Source organism: Dichomitus squalens (genome assembly GCF_000275845.1).
Source record: "Dichomitus squalens LYAD-421 SS1 unplaced genomic scaffold DICSQscaffold_33, whole genome shotgun sequence".
In the NCBI taxonomy this organism is placed as follows: domain Eukaryota; kingdom Fungi; phylum Basidiomycota; class Agaricomycetes; order Polyporales; family Polyporaceae; genus Dichomitus; species Dichomitus squalens.
In genome coordinates this window covers 253666-274922 of record NW_006766915.1, presented here as the reverse complement: position 1 = coordinate 274922, position 21257 = coordinate 253666, and the positions used below count along the sequence as shown (strand labels likewise).

At 54.8% G+C, this 21257-nt stretch overlaps 6 protein-coding genes across 6 annotated transcripts in view; 4 read left to right on the top strand and 2 right to left on the bottom strand.

The window, feature by feature from the left end:
* The first annotated feature begins 6908 nt into the window (after window positions 1–6908).
* Window positions 6909–8746, top strand: DICSQDRAFT_109468 (NAD(P)-binding protein). The gene is made up of 5 exons (XM_007368246.1): window positions 6909–6938; window positions 7008–7391; window positions 7698–8218; window positions 8287–8405; window positions 8479–8746. Exons 2-5 carry the CDS (start codon window positions 7191–7193, stop codon window positions 8664–8666), a joined length of 1029 nt encoding a protein of 342 aa, XP_007368308.1. The 5' UTR covers window positions 6909–6938; window positions 7008–7190; the 3' UTR covers window positions 8667–8746.
* A 3666-nt stretch (window positions 8747–12412) lies between these two features.
* On the top strand, window positions 12413–13602 carry DICSQDRAFT_65939 (NAD(P)-binding protein; the record flags this gene model as incomplete). Its single annotated transcript, XM_007368245.1, has 4 exons — window positions 12413–12613; window positions 12667–13187; window positions 13246–13364; window positions 13415–13602. 4 exons carry the CDS (start codon window positions 12413–12415, stop codon window positions 13600–13602), a joined length of 1029 nt encoding a protein of 342 aa, XP_007368307.1.
* Window positions 13603–14256: 654 nt separating this feature from the next.
* On the top strand, window positions 14257–15987 carry DICSQDRAFT_138901 (uncharacterized protein). Its single transcript, XM_007368244.1, has 2 exons — window positions 14257–15129; window positions 15189–15987. The coding sequence occupies exons 1-2, from the start codon at window positions 14348–14350 to the stop codon at window positions 15682–15684; spliced, it is 1278 nt and encodes a 425-aa protein (XP_007368306.1). The 5' UTR covers window positions 14257–14347; the 3' UTR covers window positions 15685–15987.
* Window positions 15988–16905: 918 nt separating this feature from the next.
* DICSQDRAFT_65904 (uncharacterized protein) lies at window positions 16906–17376 on the bottom strand (the record flags this gene model as incomplete). The annotated part of the gene is made up of 1 exon (XM_007368243.1): window positions 16906–17376. A coding segment is annotated over one exon (471 nt), but the record flags the coding sequence as incomplete, so codon positions are not given.
* A 28-nt stretch (window positions 17377–17404) lies between these two features.
* DICSQDRAFT_65927 (uncharacterized protein) lies at window positions 17405–18334 on the bottom strand (the record flags this gene model as incomplete). Its single annotated transcript, XM_007368242.1, has 2 exons — window positions 17405–18087; window positions 18193–18334. The coding sequence occupies 2 exons, from the start codon at window positions 18332–18334 to the stop codon at window positions 17405–17407; spliced, it is 825 nt and encodes a 274-aa protein (XP_007368304.1).
* A 1823-nt stretch (window positions 18335–20157) lies between these two features.
* Window positions 20158–21257, top strand: part of DICSQDRAFT_128575 (uncharacterized protein) — a gene marked incomplete at both ends in the record, with an annotated part of 2905 nt that continues 1805 nt past the window's right edge. Inside the window, 3 exons of the mRNA XM_007368241.1 lie at window positions 20158–20347; window positions 20400–20814; window positions 20870–21229. Of these exons, the coding sequence (XP_007368303.1) occupies window positions 20158–20347; window positions 20400–20814; window positions 20870–21229 (965 nt within the window). The remainder of the gene's footprint in view (window positions 20348–20399; window positions 20815–20869; window positions 21230–21257) is intronic.

The following is a 21257-nucleotide window of genomic DNA, read 5'->3' as shown; positions in this document are numbered from 1 at the left end:
AATCGGACTCGAGCTAGCATGAGTCGTCGCCGACATAGGGTGACCAGAAGATGATGCTCCGGTTTTGTGACCGCTTGACGATCCTCCAGTCCTGTGGCCACTCGATGAGCCGTGCCCACCGGATGAAGAACCCGTGGCGCCGTGTCCGTGCGTTGAAGAGGACGCGTAGCCTTCGTGCCCGTGTGACGAGTGCTCGCCACCGACCCCAGCACTCACAGCAGCTGTCGCAGCAGCTGCAAGGATAGGCGAACCGAACGACTGGGAATGTCCACTGCTCGACATGTGTCCGCCACCCGAGACTTGTCCACCACTCGAGAAGCCCTCATCCGAGTACTGGGACATGGGACTGATCGAGCGCACTTGGGCGTTGTCGTGTTCGGGAGTACCTGTCGCCTTGATGTTCGGATAGGACGCGACGCGTCCTCCGAGCCATTCAGCGGGATCGGGCCCGGGACCGGCTAAAGAGCGATTGCCAACCGAATGAACCCGCGACCTAGGGCTGACGGAACTCAACTCAGGCTGAGTGATGTCTACGGTAGACCGGTTGGCAGGATGCATCAGCGACGCGTCCTCCGTCTGGCCGATTCGCCCGCCAACGATGGGTACAGGCTCCAGCCCGTTATCTCCACCCCCAGCGACGTCCTGGCTCCTCGTGTCCCCAACGGGGCTGATAGCTCCGTCGTCGGCCGCGGCGTCCAAATTTTTCCCGCCGCGTAGACGGTCATACCGGATGCTGCCTGTGCCTCGCGACACGGAGCCGGTGCCGACAAAGTGCATGATGCCTTGGTCGTCATCTTCGTCAAGCATGAAGGGTCGCGCGCCGCCCGGTCCACTGCGGAGCACAGCGGCCGTGTCCGCCGCTTCAGCGTTGTGGAGACGGTGGCGCCTGTAGGCAAACAGACCCCACGCGAGGATGAGACCGGCGAATGCGATGGAGCCAATGATCACACCAGCAAGCGCACCCTTGTCGTGTGCGAAGCTATTCGCAGAAAAGACAGTTGGTAAGAGTACATAAAGTGAGCGGGGATGCAATGCTTACATGTTGCTATTGCTGCCAACATTGGAGATGAGAGTGCCGGTGGGAATGACCTCGGTGGTGGTGTATGTGCTCGTCCTGCCTTCAGTGACAAATGTCGACGTCTCTACTACAGTTGTGAACAGGGTCGTGGTGCCGCTGCCAGTAGACGCGAAAGTCACCACATTTGACGTCGATGATGGGTGCAAGACTGGCCGTGAGGACGTCAGGCTCCCCGAAGCCGACGACGGTCGTTGACTTGCCGAAGACGAGGACTGGTGGGTAGACGCCGACGCGGTCTTCGAAGACGAAGACGTGGATGACTGCTGTCCGGTTGCGGTCCTAGAAATGGAAGCCGACTCGGTTCCTGTTGACGTCGAACTAGTGATTGAGACAGGAATGGAGGTTGGCACGGATATTGAGATAGAGACCGAAATGGACGTCGGCAAGGAAATCGAGATGGAGCTTGGAAGGGATATCGAGATTGAGGTAGAAAGGGAGATAGTCGTGCTCGTTACGCTGCCACTAGAGGGTAATGAGCTCAAAGTTAATGTGGACAGAGAACTGGTGATGGGAGATGAAGAAGTCCGCGATGATATAGTCAAAGATGAAGTAGTCCGGGATGAAGTAGTCCTTGAAGATGATACAGTCCCTGAGGATGAAGAAAATGTAGAGCTGATTGACGTCGTGGAAGACGCGGGTGACGTAGTGGTATCTGTGATGGAACGTGATGTGAAGCTGAGGGTGGAAGTTGTCCGGGAAGAGGACGATGTCATTGAAGACGAGCTACTGCTCACCGTCGACGACGACGAATGATTGGTTGCTACTGTTGACGTTTGTCTGTGGATATTGAGGCTCTATGAGAATGCAGCGGGAATCACGGATCTCCGACACGGAAGTCAAACCCCAATGGGTGCGAAAGCGAGCTGGTACGTCATATCGCACGGTCCTCACCCCCGCATCCCACTGACAATCGGTATAGGTATACTCCAAAAGAAAAAGTAGTGTGGAATTTGTAGGATTTGTGTAAACAGGGGCCATATAGGACTGGCAGAACTTACCTAGAGGATGTCGCGGATGTGCTGCTTGACAAAGAGGTCGTCGACGTCGTGGCCAAAGTGCTTGTCCCAGAAGTGGAGCTCGTATTCGACGTCGATGTGGAACTCGTAGCCGATGTGCTGCTCGTGCCAAATGTACTGACCGAGATCGTCGTCGGAGTCGAAGTCGAGCCTCCGGGATTAGCCGGCGTGACCGATGTCATGACCGTTTGGCTGGAGCTCTGCTATTGCGCGTGGATCAAGCGTGTCGAAGAAGCATCGTTTCCTCAGCAACCGACTCTCAAGCACGAAAACCCTTGAAAAGCTTACTGTCGCCGCGTCTGACATCGTCGATGTCTGGGCAAGTTCGACCGCAGCATTGAACCGCTGTGATACATCTGAGCCGATAGATGGACGCACCTCCGAATCGGTGCTTGTAACCGAGTCGGTTGTTGCCCTCACCGAGTCCGAAGTAGACGCAGATGTGCCCGACGACGTTCCGGCCGCAGTCGAGTCTGAACGTGCCGGACTGCTCGTCTGGGGATCCGACGTTGATGGACTGGCCACGTCGGAACTGCTGTCAGAGACCGCACGCCTCCGTCTCCGGCCAGCGTTATAAACGCCCGTGGGAACGAACTGTGGCAGCGTGACAGATGCGTCCGGGAGGAACTTCGCGGGAAGAGCGCGGCCTTGTACAAACGGCGCCATGTGTGTGCCTAGGAGGAAGAGGGAGAACACGGCTGACCAGCAAAGGGTAGAACTACAAGGGTTTGCATCAATATGAGGGAGGAAAGATGGGAATGGAAGGAAAGTAGACGGGTAGAGGTATGGAGATGGAGATGGGTAGGAACGAGTCCAAGCAAATGCAAAAGGACGCGCAGACTCACCGAGACACTGGGTTCTTACGACACGAGCGCGTTCCCCCACTTCTCCGAGACGACTTTTGTGGTGGAGAGTGCTGAGCTTCGTGAGGCCATAAAGCCGAATCGTGCCTGGCATGGCGTTCGGTAGTCTCCCACGGCTTGAAGCGTCGACCAGGACGGATACTGCGGGGCGGTAGAGAAACAGACCCTTCGCAGCCGGAACAGGTGTCCACAACGGGCCGTGATGAGGGTAATTGCAGGCTAGAGCAGGAGGCAGTAGGACTGGAATGACAGGACGCCCGAAGACTAGTGGCATCGGGGCAAGTGCGTGCAGCGTGGGGCGACTCGACCAGGAGTTCCTGAATGGTAAGCCGAGAACGACAGGAGGAGGCCGAGTGTGGTGACATGGCTCGTTTTCGAGTTCGGGTGCTTGTCGGTGTCAGGGATGGGGTAGGGTCATGGGACGGGGTAAGGGATGAAGGAAAACAGTCTTTAACGCATCCCGAGCCAGCTGAGGAGGAAAACATGCACTTGCTGGGGGCAGCAAGTGCGCTGGCGAGTGACTTCAAAGGGCCGGCGACAAGATGTCAAGAAAGCCAGTCAGAAGGATAGCATCAGCAGCGTCGGCAACAAGGCAAATATTTAGGCAAAGGTTGCACTGGTCTGAGGAGACGTGGACGCGCCCCACTGGACATGCAGTGGCTGCAAACGACGTCAAAGCTCAAGAATACTGCCAACGTGCGGGGAGGGTGTAGATCCAGCTGCACGATCTGCGAACTGGAGTCTACAGCTAGCCAAGCACGGATACACGGCCACAGCGGTTTCCCAAAAGCCCCGAGGAAAATGAGCACGAAACGGAGTTACGAAGAGGACAAACACCACAGAAGAGGTGGAGGAGAGGAGCAAGCCCCGCAGATGCCGCTTCCCTGCCGCCAAATCCTCGCACTTGCCATTTCCGGTAAGTAGGAAACACACCGTGCGAACCCAGCGGGCGTCCGGGCCAAACATATCTCGGTTGTCATGGTCATCAAAAAGGCCGGACAGGCACATCGCAGCCGTGACGTGGGCGACACCGCGCCGTCCAGCCTCAACATAAAGCATTCAGCTCGGAAATAGAGTCGTCGGTTCTTTGGTTTCGTGATGCTTCATAGTCACGCACGCTCGTGGGACGTCCGATGATCGCGTCAACTCTACACTCCTCCCTCGCAGGCTGATCCCAAATTACTTACATATCAAGGGAGGCCTTGTCTCAAACCCGAACTCAGACGATGCCCCACCTCTCCACATTGGTACGTTGTATCAGGTTCATTGCAAGTGTCCCCAACATGCGGCAGCCATCGTCGTCCCCGATACCCTCCGATAATGATCTACTGGGAGGGCCCAGAGTGCAGTCAGAATTCCAGGAAAGTCCTTGTCGTTCCTACCACGTTTCTGACTGCTAACTCCGCCGATTGCTCCCGTGTTCTAATGCGACAGTTACGGTGATTGCTTTTGCACCACCTTACAGAACCAACCATATTAATATTCTCGATTTGGGGAAATACCCAACAACGGTGCATGTACGTCATTTGCGCACTCCGTCCTCGATGCGTCGATACCCCTGTAATGTGATAGCACATGTTCCCGAGGCGGCCGACCAATGTGTGATGGGGTCGGCCGCACATCTTGCGTGATGACTGTCACAGATTCGGGATGGAAGAACATTTTCTGGCTCAGTATGCACGCTCGGCAAAAGCAGCGCCGCAATCCAAAGTGACAGATGGGCTTTGTAGGCTGTGAGATTTAGCCGGTGATGGCGACCACCGAGCTGCATACCCGTTTTTGAGGGTACAAGGATTGCCGCGGCCTATGAGATGTTCAGGTTCGGTCGCTGTTAATATTGCTGTCTTCCAAATATTTCCACCCTACACCCCCCACGATGCGACTGACATGCTTTTCACAGAGTCTTGCCTGCCATGCGCGGGAGACGAACGGGAGCAGCGTTTCATCAGCTAAACGGAAGCGGCCTACCGCACCAACGCAGGTCTACAAACATAGGCTTACGGTATACGTATACTGCGTCATATCGTGAGATCGGAGATGATGATATATTCCAATGAGATTGCAGTGCTGGGCCAAGACGACATCTGAAACCACAAAGGCCTGGCGCTCACAACACACGTTTGCGTAACGGCGCGGCATCCTTCACCTCCACAGCAGACCTAGGGCTCTGAGAAGCACGTCAGGAGTAGCTTCTCAGCAATCGAAGTCGGGCACACAAGTCGGAAGAATGCCCCTCAGTCGGAAGCTATGCTCCCTCCAGGGTTCGAACTCTAAGGCGGCCACATGGTGCTGCTCAACGTGAACCGTCAGTTGTTGCAAGGTGAGCGATAGGAGCCAGGAACCGTCAGGAGGTGACACACGCAGTGGCGTGAACGTCCCCTCTCGTGTGCTGCCTCAGTTTCAGTGGTCGGGTCGTTTCAAGGGCCACTATACGTTGAGTTCCCGTAGCATGCGCACTCCAACGAAGTTTTTGTCGCGCATTTTACTGTCTGAGTTCCCTCCCTTTGCTGCGTATTTCAAATAGATGAATTTGTGTGAGGTAGCGAGGGGACCGCAATATTAGCGATGGAAGCCTTCAGACCGCAAAGGGTTTTTGGCTTGTGTCCGTTCCGTTGTAACGTCTTACTCGGCCCTCCCCCTTGGTAGATCAGAAACTGTCAATCTGCTTGGCTTTGCATGAACGTACCGCGACCTACTAGCCCGGTCATCTGCAGCGGAATTATGATATCATGGGCGTGATCGAGACGTGTGACTGCTTCAATGTGCCTCATAGCCGTTGTGAAGGATTCCGAACGGCTGCATCCCAGTAGTGGAGTCGAGAACTGTAAAAGATGATCACACCGCTCAACTCCCCGTGACGAGAGGGCAAAGTTTGTCACCGTGATGGACTCCTGATGATGGACGTTCTGCAATGCACTGGCACAAAAGGTACAACATCAACCACGGTCTAGTAGTGCGGCAAGCCAGGCAGCCTCCCTCCGGCATGGCACCGCGGTGCTGTGCCAATGATGCGTCGTATTGCGAAAGAAAGCGAACAGAGCCTTGCGAGACCCGGTGCTGCGCCCGTAGGGTGGCATCCTGTTATTATGCATTGAGGCTACACTGTACAACATCAGACAATAATCCAAAACATACATCAGCACATAGTATGGAGCAAGTAGTAATTGTCTTTCCCCTCCCCTCGGCCCGAGCTGATATGAGCGGACGTACTCGACGGCACCATGAGTGGTTATCCGTGTACTAGAAAATTCCGCGGCTCGCTAGCAGGCTGGAGCATGATTGGAGACCATGCATCTCTGCAGCGTCCGCGACCTGGTCGAGCTGTGGTCGCAAGAAACGTTTATGGGTCTGGAAAAGTGAGAAAACACAAGAGAGTAATATCCACATGTCTCAGACAGGATCGACTGAGAATGAATATCACCGTGACGTTGCCATCCGGAAGTTTTTGACCTCACTTGGAACGTATACGCTCGATCCATTTTGACTTATATTTGGAGGGCGATGGACAGGACAGCTAACGAACGCCAGTGAAAACGAATATATACGGGTAACGACGACTGAAGGGGTTCTATGCCACATGTGGCCAAGGGAAGATAATGCGCGGTTGAAGTGGTACAGTCACAGAAAGCGGAGCGCGCATTGACAACACAGACTTATATGGCATACCTATGGCCGCGTTTCGGATGTCGTTCTCTACGGGCTGCAAATCGTGAAAGAGCAATCCGGTGTCACATAGTTGATAAAGAAGCCTAAGGGGTGCACAAGGATCGGACTGAGATTAAATAAGGTGGTGGACCAAAGGCAAGCTGTGCCGAACCGGGGCAGGGGATGGGCGCTATATTTGTCTTGCCTTGCACCTCAAATTGATTGTGATTTTGACTTCTTGCCTGCTGGCATCTCCACTCACGGTCACCGCCTACGAATTCGATCGTGTAAGCAGGCTCATCTCTGTAGCGTCTAGAGCGATATGGACGAGAACAGGTCAGTCTATCTACACCTCTGTCGCGCCGTGCTTAATCCCAAGCAGATCGTGTGGTATCGTGTCTACAGATATGACGTACGATTGCACCGTACATAGCTTCTGCTCTGTCAGCCACAACTAGTGTTATCGCGATCACTCACGGTTTTGAGCAACAGGCTCGCGATATATATAATCATTCGGCTCTCCGTGCTTCACCTACATACCCACCTTTCCCCAAGCCTTCTCTCACAGCGACTTACAAGACAAGCACAATGCCCGCTATCACCTCTGGAACAGTTCTCGTTACTGGCGCGAATGGCTACATCGCCGTCTGGGTCGTCAAAGCCTTCCTCGATCAGGGCTTCTCGGTCCGGGGCACGGTCCGTTCCGAGAGCAAGGCAACCCACCTCCGGTCGCTCTTCAAATCTTTTGGAGACAAGTTCGAGGTTCTGATCGTTGAGGATATTACGAAGGTGCGCCTGCGTCTCTCAAAAGCATGGTGTGCGGCATCAGGGGTGTCGTACCTCTGCGGGAAAGGGGCAAAGCACTAGCGCAGACGCAGAGAATCCGTACACAGGAATAGTGTTGCTGCGGTGGGAGTAACTCATCGCTTGTTCCTCGGAACTTTGTTCTGTCCGATTCCCACTGTCCCATCTGCGTAAGCCATGGCTCCGAACGGCCTTCCGAGGGTCTCGCAGCTTGCGTGCTCCCGCCGCCAACTCTCCCTAGTGACGATGTCGTGCAGGCAGTGCGGGGACTGACAGTGTCTTCTTTCACAGGAAGGCGCGTTTGATGAAGCCGTCAAGGACATCGACGCGATCGCGCACACCGCATCCCCCTTCCACTTCAAGGCAGAGGACCCGGACGAGCTCATCATTCCCGCCGTGCACGGCACGACTGGCATCCTCGCCTCCGCGCTCAAGCACGGCTCGTCCGTGAAGCGCGTCGTCGTCACCTCGTCCTGCGCGTCCGTGCTCACCCCGACGACCGAGCCGCGCGTGTTCTCTGAGGAGGACTGGAACGAGGCGAGCATCGCGGAGGTCAAGGAGAAGGGCCGGGCGGCGTCGAGCCCGGCCAAGTACCGCGCGAGCAAGACGCTGGCGGAGCGCGCGGCTTGGGACTTCTGGAACAAGCACAAGAGCGAGGTGCGGTGGGACCTTGTGGTGGTGAACCCGCCGTTTGTGTTTGGACCGTTCTTGCATGAGGTCGACAAGCCGGAGAACCTCAACGAGTCGGCTCGGGACTGGTATGATACGGTCGTGAAAGGCACTAAGGATAACGACGCGTTGGTTACTATTGGGTGAGGTCCCTCCGCTTCTGAGAGCAGGCGTGTTGGATGGGCTAACAGCGGCGAACATCTTGTGTCAGATCATCGTACGTCGATGTGCGCGACCTCGCGCAAGGCCACCTGCTCGCAGTCACGAAGCAGGAAGCTAGCGGCGAACGTATCATCGTCAGCGCCGGGCCTTGGAAATGGCAGGACTTCGGTCAGTGCTCCCTCCATCCATCTCTCCTACGATGACATTGCGTGTTCTCATCGATTGTCCTTCACAAATCAAGTCAACACCGCGCATCGCCTCCGCCCCAGCCTTCCCGCAGGTAACACGTCTTACGACCCGGCGACGACCGTTCACCTCATCAGGTACTCTCCTGATAAGGAGCGTAAGTTGCTTGGGGTCAAGTTCAGGACCATTGAGGAAACGACGAAGGATACGTTGGATGACTTCGAGGCTCGTGGTTGGCTGTAGGGTCATGTGATTGACGAAGGAACCGTGTGTATGTATGATACCTCTTCAGTTCGGATGTCCATCCCACAATTTCAAATGGCTTGAGAGACATCCACAACAGGAAGCTCGAGAGCTGGGAGAGCTGTTGATGATTCAGTTCAGCATCCGAGTAATGCATAGGTTACTGACAGGTGACGGGCGTATGTAGAGACTACAACGGCGGTTATAACTCGAAGGGGTATCGGGCCATGATGGTTTAAAACCTCCCTTTCCCCCTTCACGTGATGCTTTCTGTGCCTTTTCCAGAGTCGCTTGTGTCTCCTTTGATCGCCGGCGCTCTTGTTACAGCGCCCGGGATCCCCTCCCGCCGTTTTCCCGCCGTGCGCCGCTGTACTGTAAGCCTGTTTGCCCTTTCCTTGCCTCCAAGCCCCCTTCTCCTTCTTGCGCTCTGCCCAGCGTCTGACGTCCTTCATGGCGCGACCCGGGACCTCTATGCCTCCCGTCGCCCAACTGCATCGCGCCGCGGACGGTGTCGCACTCGCATCGAGCGCATCAGAAATTGATGCGCTCATCACAACAGTACCTGGGCGCCTTGCCTCCCGCTTCGTCCGCGTCCACCTTCCGTCTCGTCCGCCCCCAGCCTCCCGCCATGGACAGGCTCACACTATGGCTGGCTTCACGCACCATATATATATTATTGTCTTTACATTGTTACTATACTCTCTGGTCTCTCCCTCTTCCGAACACCATGAGCAGCAACCTCGCCGCTAGCGCCCGTACCTTGGGTATCGTCTTTTGATGCGCGCGGGACAGCTGTGCCTGCGCGCGTTGCTCGGCTGCTCCCTCTCCGTATACGCCAGCCACAGGTGACTGCGACCCTGCGAACGACTGTCGCATTGATGAACTCTATGTATGCGTCTGCCAAGTATGTCCACTCTGCGGCTCCAATGGTGGTTGGTCCCCAGGTACATAGCCAGTCGAGCTCCGAAATATAATCCAGCACAGAGAGCAAGGTCTACGCATTCGCATTGACCTCCCGAAGATGTCATCCTCGCAAGTCGATTTTTCTATAGCAGATATTAGATCAACGTAAGTGTTGATGAACTTGTAATTTCGGGTAAGTAATGACAAGGGACGTGAAGCACTCTAGTATATCAGACTATCTATGCAGCCACAAGTGAGCATTTCGAGGTATACGTCTGAGGTTAATGAAGTTTTCTGAGCTTCTATGTCTTCGAGCGATTCTTGTTTATGACTGGATTCTCTTTCTTTATCGAGAGACCAGACTAATCTGGCGAGGTGGACGCATGCCGGCGGTGCTTTACTTGGCAAACCGGTACTTTGGTCTGCTGGCTTTTGTCGTCACCGTCACTCCTATACAACCACAAGTATGTCATATCGCTTGGTGTGCCCCGAGCATCATTGACACTTGTCTACGTCGTAGTGGTGTAGCACAATAGCCAATGGCTTATTGACCGTGGTAGGTCAAGCAGTCTCACCATTGCAATCAATGCCCGGGGTTGGTACGTGTCAATCCAAATCGAATATCCCATGAGAATCCCATGATGTTACGTTCATCCTGTGTACTAGCATTCTTGTCTCCTCGCGGTATGCCCTCTATCGAAACATATTCCTAGCAATAATCATTCTCCTCGGACTTGGGCCTGCGGCCACAAATCTGTTGAGTTTCTACCATCCATATCCAAGGAGCGATCTCCCACGAACACTCACGAACGCTTAGAGCATCCTGAGATTTGGCGTTCGGGTTGAGTTCCTGGTCGGCAACTCCGGGTATGTAGCTTCAACACCGTTCAGCTCCCCAGAAGTGGCGATCAGGTAGGCAGCTTCGCTCGTCTTGTGACACGTCAGATCGGTATAACCACCTTATATGCGTTCTAGTTGTGCATTACCACCTCTTCCATGAAACCGTGTTTTCTACGGGAGGTGATACTAAGTTTGCACAGTGGCAGTGGCAGCACGAGCTTCTGCGATCCTAGCCGACATGATCCTCATCATCATGACATGGTTTGCAATTGGCCGACGGGCTGGAATGAAAGCAGCAATCAAAACTCCTCAGGGATTTCTCTCTTCGGTGATGCTACGAGATGGTCCGTGTGTGACCAAAACCTTTCACGTCTACAAGCTTCTCATCTATTCGTAGGAATGATCTATCTTGTGCGAGTCACTGCGCAGAACGAAGAGTGGGAACGCTAAGTGAGTGGACTGTATCCCGCAGTGTGCTGATGTCAGCCAACATAGCGCAGATGCTAGCGGAGATCATAGCCGTAAGTCGCCAATTGCTCGGTTCGGACATTTTCAGTTGACCGAGGTGGCCAGTTCTTTACAGACACTCCCTTCGGAAGCATTGTCACCTCTATCAATACATCGTTCGTGTCAGATTTGCCCCTACTCATTTTGCTTACAAAATTCAACAGCCTCATGTGTAACAGGATTTCAGTCGTGATGGTTTCCCACTTTCTCCTAGATCTCCAAGAAGCAAATCAAAGGACCATCAAAGTCAATTCCGACGATCCCTTGTATACTGAGAGAAGCCACAGTGGTCGTTCGCTCAGTTTCGTCCGTGGGGTGGTGGATTCCATGGGTGCAGTCATAGAGCACAATATCGAGCCACACGATGAAGAGGAAGAACACAGGGCGAGGGATGGCATTCTTGTCGACTCCATCTCGAGTATTGAAGGGGATCGAGTCATCTCAGCGCAAGAAGGGTAAGCCATCGAGGACAGAATGATAGCATAGTCTTGGAACAGTCTATGGAATCTTGAAGGTCTTGCCGGTAGTGCTTGTACAGACTGGCTCTATACAAACACTGTGTCGCGTGTAGGTCGTATGGAGTTGCACTGTCTGGTATAGGACTTCGCCGTGTCGAACTCGAATGTGCTGAGTGACAGCTGCTTTCCACCCGAGGCTCTGTTGTTGCGTGATGGGGCCGTACGTGGCCTCTAGCTGAACGGTTAGTTTGATCTTGGAACTGATCTTTTCGTGTCAGCATTACGCTCTAAAGCTCCTTTCAGTTTGTACTATGAGTAACTCCCAAGTGATTCATTCAGCTTGATTCAACGGGCCGTAGATTCCACCTTATCGGTGCTCATACGCCAATGTCCCAGTCTCTTCCCTGCGTCGAAACACTTGCGTGCCCATACTTCGGTCCTTCGCCCTCGCGATGCTCATCTTCGCGACCACAAGGGCATAAGTATCTGCTTCCAGTCCTCCGCCGGCTGCTTCTCGTGAGTCCGGTCGAAACGGCCGATCTGACGTATCTCAGAACATAGCGCGTAATCAAGAATGACACATAATACACTCAACGTCCGCGCTAAGGTATGCTAGCTGCAGAACTGGGCACGACGGAATCGCACGATGCCCTTTGCGTAAACAGCGTGACCCGCGGAACGCTGGACGATGTGGAGGAAGGCCACCGACGGAGGTGAGCGGTTACCCGATACGGACGGAAACACGGACCGCAGTCAACGTCCTGCCTTCGCTGTTGCGAGCTCGTGGATGCGTTGAATGGCACGCTTTCTTGAGAATTGCTCTTTCATGGGGAAGACCAGAGTCTAGTGAACAACATACGAGGCAGAACGTGAGCATCTTTCTTGCCAGAAGTCTTCTGCGGTAAGCGACGTCTTGATATTCCTTCTAATTACCATTCGCGGGATGGTGACAACGATATATAGCGAATCGATCCCGAGCTTGGACGAGCGCACTTCACGTCCCGCATCCCAAAGCTCCTGCGCTCTCTGCCATAGATCATGCCCGCTATAACTTCCGGGAAAGTACTCGTGACAGGGGCGAGCGGATACATCGCCGTATGGGTAGTCAAGACTCTGCTAGATAGAGGGTTCTCCGTACGAGGGACGGTACGCTCGAAGAGCAAGGGACAGGTGCTGAAGGAAGTATTCAAGACTTACGGAGAGACGCTCGAATATGTCATTGTCGAGGATATCGCCAAGGTGAGTCAATCTACTCCCGCAGCCTTTACCGAAGCCTTAAAAGCCATTTGCAGGAAGGGGCATTCGACGAGGCCGTAGTAGACATCGACGCGATAGCCCACACCGCGTCGCCGTTTCATATCACCGCTGATGATCCGGACGAGGTCATCTTTCCCGCGGTCCAAGGGACTAATAACCTGCTTGCCTCCGCCAAAAACTACGGCAACGACGTCAAGCGTGTCATCCTGACCTCATCCTCCGCTGCGATCGCCTCGTCAAGCGGTGAAGCCGCCATTCGCGACGAGACGGACTGGAACGATTTGTCTGTCCAGGAGGTACGCACGAAGGGCCGCGACGCACACCCATTCGACAAATACCGCGCGAGCAAGACGCTGTCGGAGCGAGCGGCATGGGACTGGTATGAGACGAACAAGGCGGAGCTTGGATGGGATATGGTCGTCCTTAACCCGTCGTTCGTATTGGGGCCATGGTTGCACAAAGCAGAAAACGTCGCGGGACTGAGCACGTCGCTTCGCTACTACCATTCGGTAGTCTTGAAAGGGGAGGCGAGCGATGAGATGCTAGCGACGAGTGGGTAAGCGACATGGACACTCACCAGTTCCCTTGAGATGATTGCTGAATTCTGTGCTAAGGACGTCCTGGGTAGACGTCCGTGACGTTGCGGAAGCGCATACGCTCGCGCTCATCAAACCGGCCGCAGGTGGCGAGCGCATCGTTATAAGCGCAAACGCGTTCAAGTGGCAGGACTTGAGTAGGTGCTTCGGTTGTATCGTGTTTGAGCGGAAGCTGAGAGCCCAGCAGTACTTGTGGCGCGTGATATAGTAGGGGATAGGGTCCCTGCTGGAAACACCTCGTACGATCCTGCAAAGGCTGAACATATTCAATACGTGACAGATAAAGGAAGGCAAATCCTTGGTCTAAAGTACCATAGCATTGGAGAGACGACGAGACACATGTTGCACGAGTTCAAGTGCAGGGGATGGTTATGACCGGCATCGTTGTACGCAGTATTGTCTTACAAAGTCGTGGGGCGACCATTGTGCGCATACACTCTTAATAGAGAAGCAGAAGAGATGGTCGCACATTGAGCTAGAGAGGTAGCGAAATGATGAAGCATTTCTGCGCCAAATAGTCGATCGCTTGCGATTCATCACGAGCGCCGATAGAACGGACGCAAAGCTCTCTCGAGCGTGTTAAATCTGGCACACATGTCCACCCAACCTTCCTGCGCCTTGCGGCTGTCCAGAGGGCTCTTTGTTGGTGCAGGTTTTCCGAGGACATGTACCACGATCTGAAGTGTCCAGAATGACGAAGAGCGTCCAGTGACTTACGCTGGCTTGACGAATGGGTGGAAGGAGAGCAACGCGTCACTGTCATGGAGAGCGGAATCGCAAGTCTATTGTCGAATGATCAAGGAGCGGTCTCATAGAAGGTACCACACACGGACTGGTGGAAGAAGTACTGGTGAGACATCAGGAAAGTGAGAGGTTTCAGGTAACAAGACAGCGACATGTCTCAGGCCTGCATGAGTGATGTTGTGGCGTATTTGTCTATTGTCCGGACGTTGCCGAGGCATTGTTCGAAATCCGTTGCGGGCGCTTAAGCGACTATCCGCGTTACCGCCCCCGTCTTCGTTGTGGTTTGCCATATATCCTGCTCAGCCGCCGTTCACCTTTCTTTCTGCTCTCACCATCTTGAACCGCTCTTTGCGCTCGTACATTTACGTTACTCACAATGCCTCGAGTGCGAGCTGCGGTCAAACCGCCTGGCGGCTCTGCACAAGCCCCCGCCCCCTATCCTGCGGGAGCATCCTCCATGGCAGTCAAGAGACCACCACCAATCAAACGGGCAGCATCCGAGTCACAAGTTCTACCCCCCACGCCTCCTCGTACGACCCACAAGCGCAAGCGTCGCTCTCGATCTCGCGTTACCGACTCGTCCTCTGAGGACGAGGACGCGCACGATGTTCCGGAGCCTGAGTCCGACGAGGAGGATGGACGGAGCGGCAAGAAGAAGGATGGGGAGGTGCACATTGGCCACAAGAAGAGGAAGACGATGACTTTGGACGCAATCGCGGAGGAGCTCAGCCAGGCTCGCGCGGAAGAGATATTCTGGATGGGCGAGGACGCGGCTGGTTCGTCAAATACCGCAGGTCCGAGCAGCAGCAAGCCAGCCCACAGGGTGGTCAAGAACCGAGCATCCACCAGGGCACGTTCTCGCACGCGTTCGCCGTCGTCGTCGCCGCCCCCCGCTCCGCATCTCCTGCGACGCGGCCACACGGGGTTGATCTCGCCACCGCCCTCTCGCCGGGCGCCTGTGGTTGTCCCCCGGCTGGCAACGCCACCTCCTGAGCCAGTCAAGGAGAAGGGCAAGGGCTTCCCCGAACGCGACTCGCCCAATAACCCGTTTCTAGCGGACGACTCTCCTGGCTCCGTACCGGCCAGCGAAGTCCAAAGCTCACCGGAACCACGCACCCCTCAGAAGCATGTGGAGAAGCCAACGCTCACTTATGTCTTGTACGTTTACTTCATTGGATGCCTGAAGCTCATCGATGAATGTGTTCTTCGCCCCACAGCCGTGGTGTGAAAATGCTCGTGTCCAACCCGCATTACACATCCGAGGAAGCTGCCGCAGAAACTGAGGCGCGAGCCCAGCTGCCCGTTACCCATCCCGACTTCTCTCCATCGGACACGGCCGCTCCCAAGCTTCTCTTCCCTGAGGCGAGGAAGCGCGACCTTGCCCGTAGGCGGGCTCATCCGACTGTTCCTCGCCCCACGTCGCCGACTCCCACAACCACCAGGCGTCGCGCCGGTTCATCTTCAAGCGATGAAACACGTGATGTGGCTAACGGCGCCCCTGGTCCATCTACCGTCCTAGAGCCAGAGGTAGATACGGAGGCGATAGCTGCAGCGATGGCCGCGCGTGTTGCGAGACGCATGCACAAGGGCGTGTTCGCGGATGGAGACGCACCTCGCACGAGGCCTAGCAGCCGAAGCGGCGAACCTCGTCTCCCCGAGAAGGACCGCACGGATCCGCTGAAGCGCGCCCTTGGGCCTGTCCGCAAGCGGTAGTCCGAAACGACCTGTCGTTCGACGCATAGCTTGTCAATATCCTTCTGCTGTCCATGGTGCTCCTCAGGTTTTGCCTCTATTCGTCCGGCTATGGCTCCATTAATGCTTCCCCTATTGCGCTGACTCATGCTGTCGCGCTGTCATTACGTATCCTGACCTGCGACACCCACAAACTACCCTACTCATACTCCCATCCTATGCCTCCTATCCGACCACCCTATCCGTCTATCACACGCCTTTTGCGCTATCCGCGATACGTGCCCCTTGCGATACCTCACATCCTACTCTTCCATCCCTATGTTATCAACCAGTGCTTTGTACACAACATAAGCCTGTTCTGTCATGTTCTCGTTTCTTGGAGCTTAAGCTACGTTCGGTTTGCTCTAGTAGACTCATCCAAGACTTGTTATAGAGTCGGCTCGTTCGCGCGGTACTTGTCCCATCTGTTCCCGCAAACATGTCCCGCTTTGTCCTTCAGCAGCAATCACAACGTTATATGTGTGTAGTACAAGTACATTTCGTTTCTCGGATGCCCATCGATATGTCATGTTGCCTCACTTTGCGTCAATCTGCTCAGGTTTCACGACGGAAAGCCGAGAATGAAGACAGTTGAGGTTCATGCGGGCGCTATATCGCGCTATGAATACAGTACAACGAGGGCGCCGGTGGCCTGCGCACTTCATGACGTTTCCGTCAACCGTATGTATTGTGCGAGAATGACGTGCTGCCACCGCGTCAAGGGAGGTGACTTGACGATATATAGGTCTTCCCCTGGACACAGGGCGCTTTGCGGAGTACTATGCCAGTGAAAAGTCGAGGAATACTTGGATAGTGAGTAGTAGCGTTGCAGGGTCTTGTGTATACATACCCCCTCCGAGTCCCCCCGATCGACACTCGTTGTTCTCCGGAAGCACCAAGCACCAACTCCCTGCCTAGGTCAATTCATACACTGTACAGAGGTATGTGTTTGCTCGAAAATCAATATAGACACTCCCGCAGTGCGTGTCGAGAACCCCTATCCGCTACATAGAAGATGCAGCCAGATGGCCACTGGACGTCATCCCGATAAACTTCCAGATCGGTGGGTCGAACTATCCAAACCCAAACATCACTGACCGTAAATGACTACTACGGACCGTGCTCTACCCAAGTTCAACCCAACCCAACAGCAGTTGTATGGTATCGTGCGGCTATCCCGACTAGATACGGTACAAACAGAGCTTAGCTAACTGACGCCATGCACGTTCTCACCGGCAGTGCTGAGCGCTGAGGTTTGACATAGGCCGCGATCCCCTCGTAGGAGTATCCCAGGTTTTTGACGGCATTGTCCTTCTCCGCCGCGTTAGTGGTGTAGAAGTGGTCCTTGGCCGACGAGCTGTACATCCTATACAGCGGCACGGTACCGCATAACTGCGTCCCGTAAACGTAAGCCGCGATGCCCTCCTTGGAGTATTTGAGTCTCTGGACGGCATTGTCCCGCTCGCTGGCCGAAGTAGTATAGAAGTGGTCTCGGGAGGAAGGGCTCCAGAGACGGTAGAGTGGGATGGTATTCGGGGTCTGGTTAGGATGAACTGTCGCCGCATTGCCCTCTTGCAGGTAGCCCAGGTTGGTCACCGCATTCTTCATCTCAGAAGTGTCAGTGGTGTAGAAGTGGTCTCTAGCGGAGGGGCTGTAGGCACGGAGGAGGGGTACAGTGGGAAAGTCGTAAGTGCGGCCCTGTTTATGTGCAATCACGAATTAGATTGGAAGGAGTCAGTTTTGCTATCGCACGTACCTGGCCATGGGTCGTGTGCGTCTGATTATGCACAGGACCCCAAGCGAAGATCAAAGGTTCTTGGAAGCGTTTCATGATCTCCTCTTGGAGCCTGAAGAACGCGTTCCTGCCCTCGCCGTAGAGCGGAGGCATGAAGATTCCGAAGATTCCCATCAACGAGTACGCCTCGTCCTCGAGACGCGTCGTCTCCCGATTCACCCCCCAGGCCATCCGATCGGCGATGGAGTAGTCACCAAGGTTCGCATTCGACTTCAGCAGTGGTACCGGCACCTTCGTGATGTCCCCCAGCACCTCCGCGAGGTCTGCCTTCGTCCCCAATATCTCCCAGTTCTGCGACAAGAACACGACAACCTCGGGTGCGATGAGCTCCTGCAGCGTCCACCCACGTCGATGCCATCTGCTCTTCCAAAACTCGGACCCACGCCGTTTGAGGTCTTCAATCGAGCTGGACCGGACATCGCGCAGGTATGCGAAACAGACGTCGGCGAGGGAGTAGTAGCGATACATCGAGTTAATTGCTTCGGAAAGGTCCGCGCTACTGGTCTTGTCGATGCAGCATGTGTCGGCCCATCCGTACTCGTACCCTTTTTCCTCTGCGAGGATACAGAAGTTGCGGATCTTATCGGAAACTAGGTCGCGAGGGGTGAGAGGTGATGTGGGACGGTAATTGGTGGGGACCGCGGTGTTAGTAGAGGACTCGGCGACATGATGGTGCTCAGCGGGCGCTTTGGTACACATTGTACGAAACGCCTGAACATCCTGGAAGGTATCCTCGTGTTCATCCCACGTGTGGGAGAGGATCGCGTAGCCCCCGGGCACAAGCTCTGGTATAGCGAAGAACTTCAGCTCGGCAGAGACGGTCTTGAGCAACCACATAGTGGTTGACCTGAAAGTGTTTTAGTAGAGATTATAACGGGTTTCGACGTACGGTCGGACGCACCCGTTTGAAGGTTAGCAGATCGAATGATGGACGACGGGCTTCGGCCGAGGGAAGCCAGCTATCCAGTGTAGGACTACGGGAAGATTTCGACCGGTATGATCAGACTGGGTCGGCAGCACATGTTCGAAAGGGTAAAACTCACTTAGAGATACAAGACGATGAGAGCTGGGGACAAGCATTCGATGGGGTGTTATGCTATATATGCTTGGACCTGCTACACGACTCAGTGGGCTGGCAGGAAGAAAGCACTGGTCAACCACACCGGTCGTCGAGTACGCATGACATCCGTTAGCAGAACCTTGAGTTGAGAACACACTCATGAACCAACGTGTGGCGTCGCGTTGAAAGCGCACCGATAGTACGAGGAGCTGATACGTGTTGAAGCACAGCCATGTCGGATATGGAAACCTCGACAGCTTTGATCATCCCGAATACTATACAACCCACCAGACGGCAGAGTGATGATACATGTTTATGAATGAGAGGTGGTCGCGATCAGCAACAGTAGTACGAGAAGTGAAGAGCAGGGGACGGACATGAATGAGAAGATGAACCTTCACATGGTAATGAAGTGAGGGATGAATGCCGTAGGCCGCAGCAGATACGCACAGGGAAAACGATCGAGTTCGAGGCACAGAGGCACGAAAGATGACTGGGGAGAGCGCCAAGGGCAAGGGCGAAGAACGGGCGCGGGAGCAATCAGGAGGAGGGACAGTTCATAAGGACTAGTCGAACTCCCAAAACGATGGGATGAGCGAGCCAAACCGACAATTCCCAGGGCCCGTCAACGCGTTGAGCGAGTATGTAGCTTGTCCAATCACACACGGTCCCCGGGAGACGACAGCGCACATATCGAGCAGGGCTCAAGTTCATAAACGCGCGGCTGAGCTTCATCGCCGACTCGAACGACCCAGCAGCATGGCCGTCTGTCGAACTCTGTGGTATCGAAGTCAAGCCATATCTTGGTGCTGTGTGCTGACGCGTTGCGCCTACACCCTACTCGTAATAGCAATGGGTTCCGAAGATGGGGGATGTTGGTCGTGTGGTTGCTGGTGGTGTGTCTGACGGGATTGCGCGTGGTGCATGCCGTTATACGATGAGATGTGCAGGTATAAATGCCGGCCTGGTCGCACTCGTCTTCAGAGCTAGAGTCGTGATACGCGTTGTGGTTCGAGCGGCGCGAAGAGGACCCGCCATTCGTGCTCCCGCCCCTATGGAGTTTAGCCCCGGTACGGAGGGGTGCGTACCAGTCGCCATTGCTTCTAGGTCTACGAGCCATGCACGAGGAGCTGGTGGACGTTGGCAGTCAAGGGCCCAGACACCGGTGAGAAACGAGCGACTTTCGCTAAGCTCTGCGGTCACGTGCTTCATACGTCGGATTCGGCCAGAGATCTGTCGGTAGGTGACGATATGTGTCAAGAGTTCTCTCCATCGGCTGCGGACGCACTAACTCCCAGATCTGCCATGCAGTACCTCGTGATCTTGAACGATTTTCGAAGCCAGTTACACTAGAATATGACTGTCTTGAGCACCGAAATATAGCTAGACGTTGTCAATGCATTACAATGAGTGATTAGACGTGATACCTTCTCCATAAGACCATCGTAAACTATGACTATAACGTGGTGGAGAGGGGCCTGCTTAACGCCAAGCAACTTGGGCGCCAAAGAAAACGCGTCGCGGGTGGCGCTCGGCGGCGTGTCGTATCTTGCGGTCTCCGTGGCGTGCGTCTCGCGTGGTCCACTACCACTCTGACCACATGGACTCTGCCACTAGCAGGAAGACTGCGGAAGAGCTGAAACAGGCAGAAATCAGGAAACAAATCGCCTTGCTCCAAGCCCAGCTCAGCAACGACAGCACGTCGGAAACGGCATTGGCCCACCAGCTGCCTTCATCTCCGAAACGAAAGCGACCAAGCACCAGCGTCCTAGTTCCTGAAACACCTTCTAGTATGTACTTAATACTGCAGACTATGTTTGAGGTGAACTGACTTTGTTGCAGAGAAGAAGAAAGTTGCCAGGCATGAGTCCGAGAGGCAAAGACTCGAGAAGGCCACACCGGTGGCTATCCCATCCTCCGGGAGAGCCGCCCCCGGCTCATTGCCCAAGGCAGGACCGTCGTTCCCATTGCCACGAGACAGGACGTCTGCGGCTCCTACCCCGTCTTCGAGTGTCTTGCAGAGGCTTGCCAAGGCCCACAAACAGAAGAACGCTTCTTCTGAGCAAGAGGTTGTTGCCACCCGTTCCGCTGCATTCTCTGCACGACCTCCTCCGCCAGCTCCCGGTGATAATCCGACACGAAGAGAAGAGGATATGACCGTCATCGAAGATCTTCCTCTTGGGCCTGCCGAACACAAGCCTCCTTTCGACGATCCACACTTTGAGAGACTGGAGCCTAATTCTGGCATACGCCTATCGTGCGTCCTCATGTTGACAGTCCTCCAAGATAGCTAAGGAATGACTTTGATCCAGATCACGCGTGCTACCTCATGCAGACTTTCAGGACCACCTTCGAGGACGGTACTATCTATCGCCTTCCAAGCTATACTCAGTCGTCCGCCTGCTCCCAAACAAGCAGGGTTACGACGTCCCCGTGTCGGGTGACTGGGTCACCATTGCAGTTGTCGCCGAACGCGGCAAGATGAAGTACACCCAGGCACCGCCCGTCGGCGTCACCCACGACGACAAGCTGAAGCAAGACGGCGACCAGGACAAGATGGACGAACTCCCGTCTCTCGACACGCCTTCTGCACAGGCTGGGTCGTCTCGCCCGCCCCCATACCAGAAACGTCAGAAGCGGCCAGAGGAGGGTGGGAAGCAGGGCGGGAAGAAGTACGTGAACATGCGGCTGATCGACTTC

Bases quoted from the DNA above. Each gene is read 5' to 3' on its own strand.
- DICSQDRAFT_109468 (XM_007368246.1), top strand. From the start codon at position 7,191: ATGCCCGCTATCACCTCTGGAACAGTTCTCGTTACTGGCGCGAATGGC. The intron at 7,392-7,697 runs GTGCGCCTGCGT...CTTCTTTCACAG, and splicing joins TCGTTGAGGATATTACGAAG to GAAGGCGCGTTTGATGAAGC. The intron at 8,219-8,286 runs GTGAGGTCCCTC...ATCTTGTGTCAG, and splicing joins GACGCGTTGGTTACTATTGG to ATCATCGTACGTCGATGTGC.
- DICSQDRAFT_138901 (XM_007368244.1), top strand. From the start codon at position 14,348: ATGCCTCGAGTGCGAGCTGCGGTCAAACCGCCTGGCGGCTCTGCACAA. The intron at 15,130-15,188 runs GTACGTTTACTT...TTCGCCCCACAG, and splicing joins CCAACGCTCACTTATGTCTT to CCGTGGTGTGAAAATGCTCG.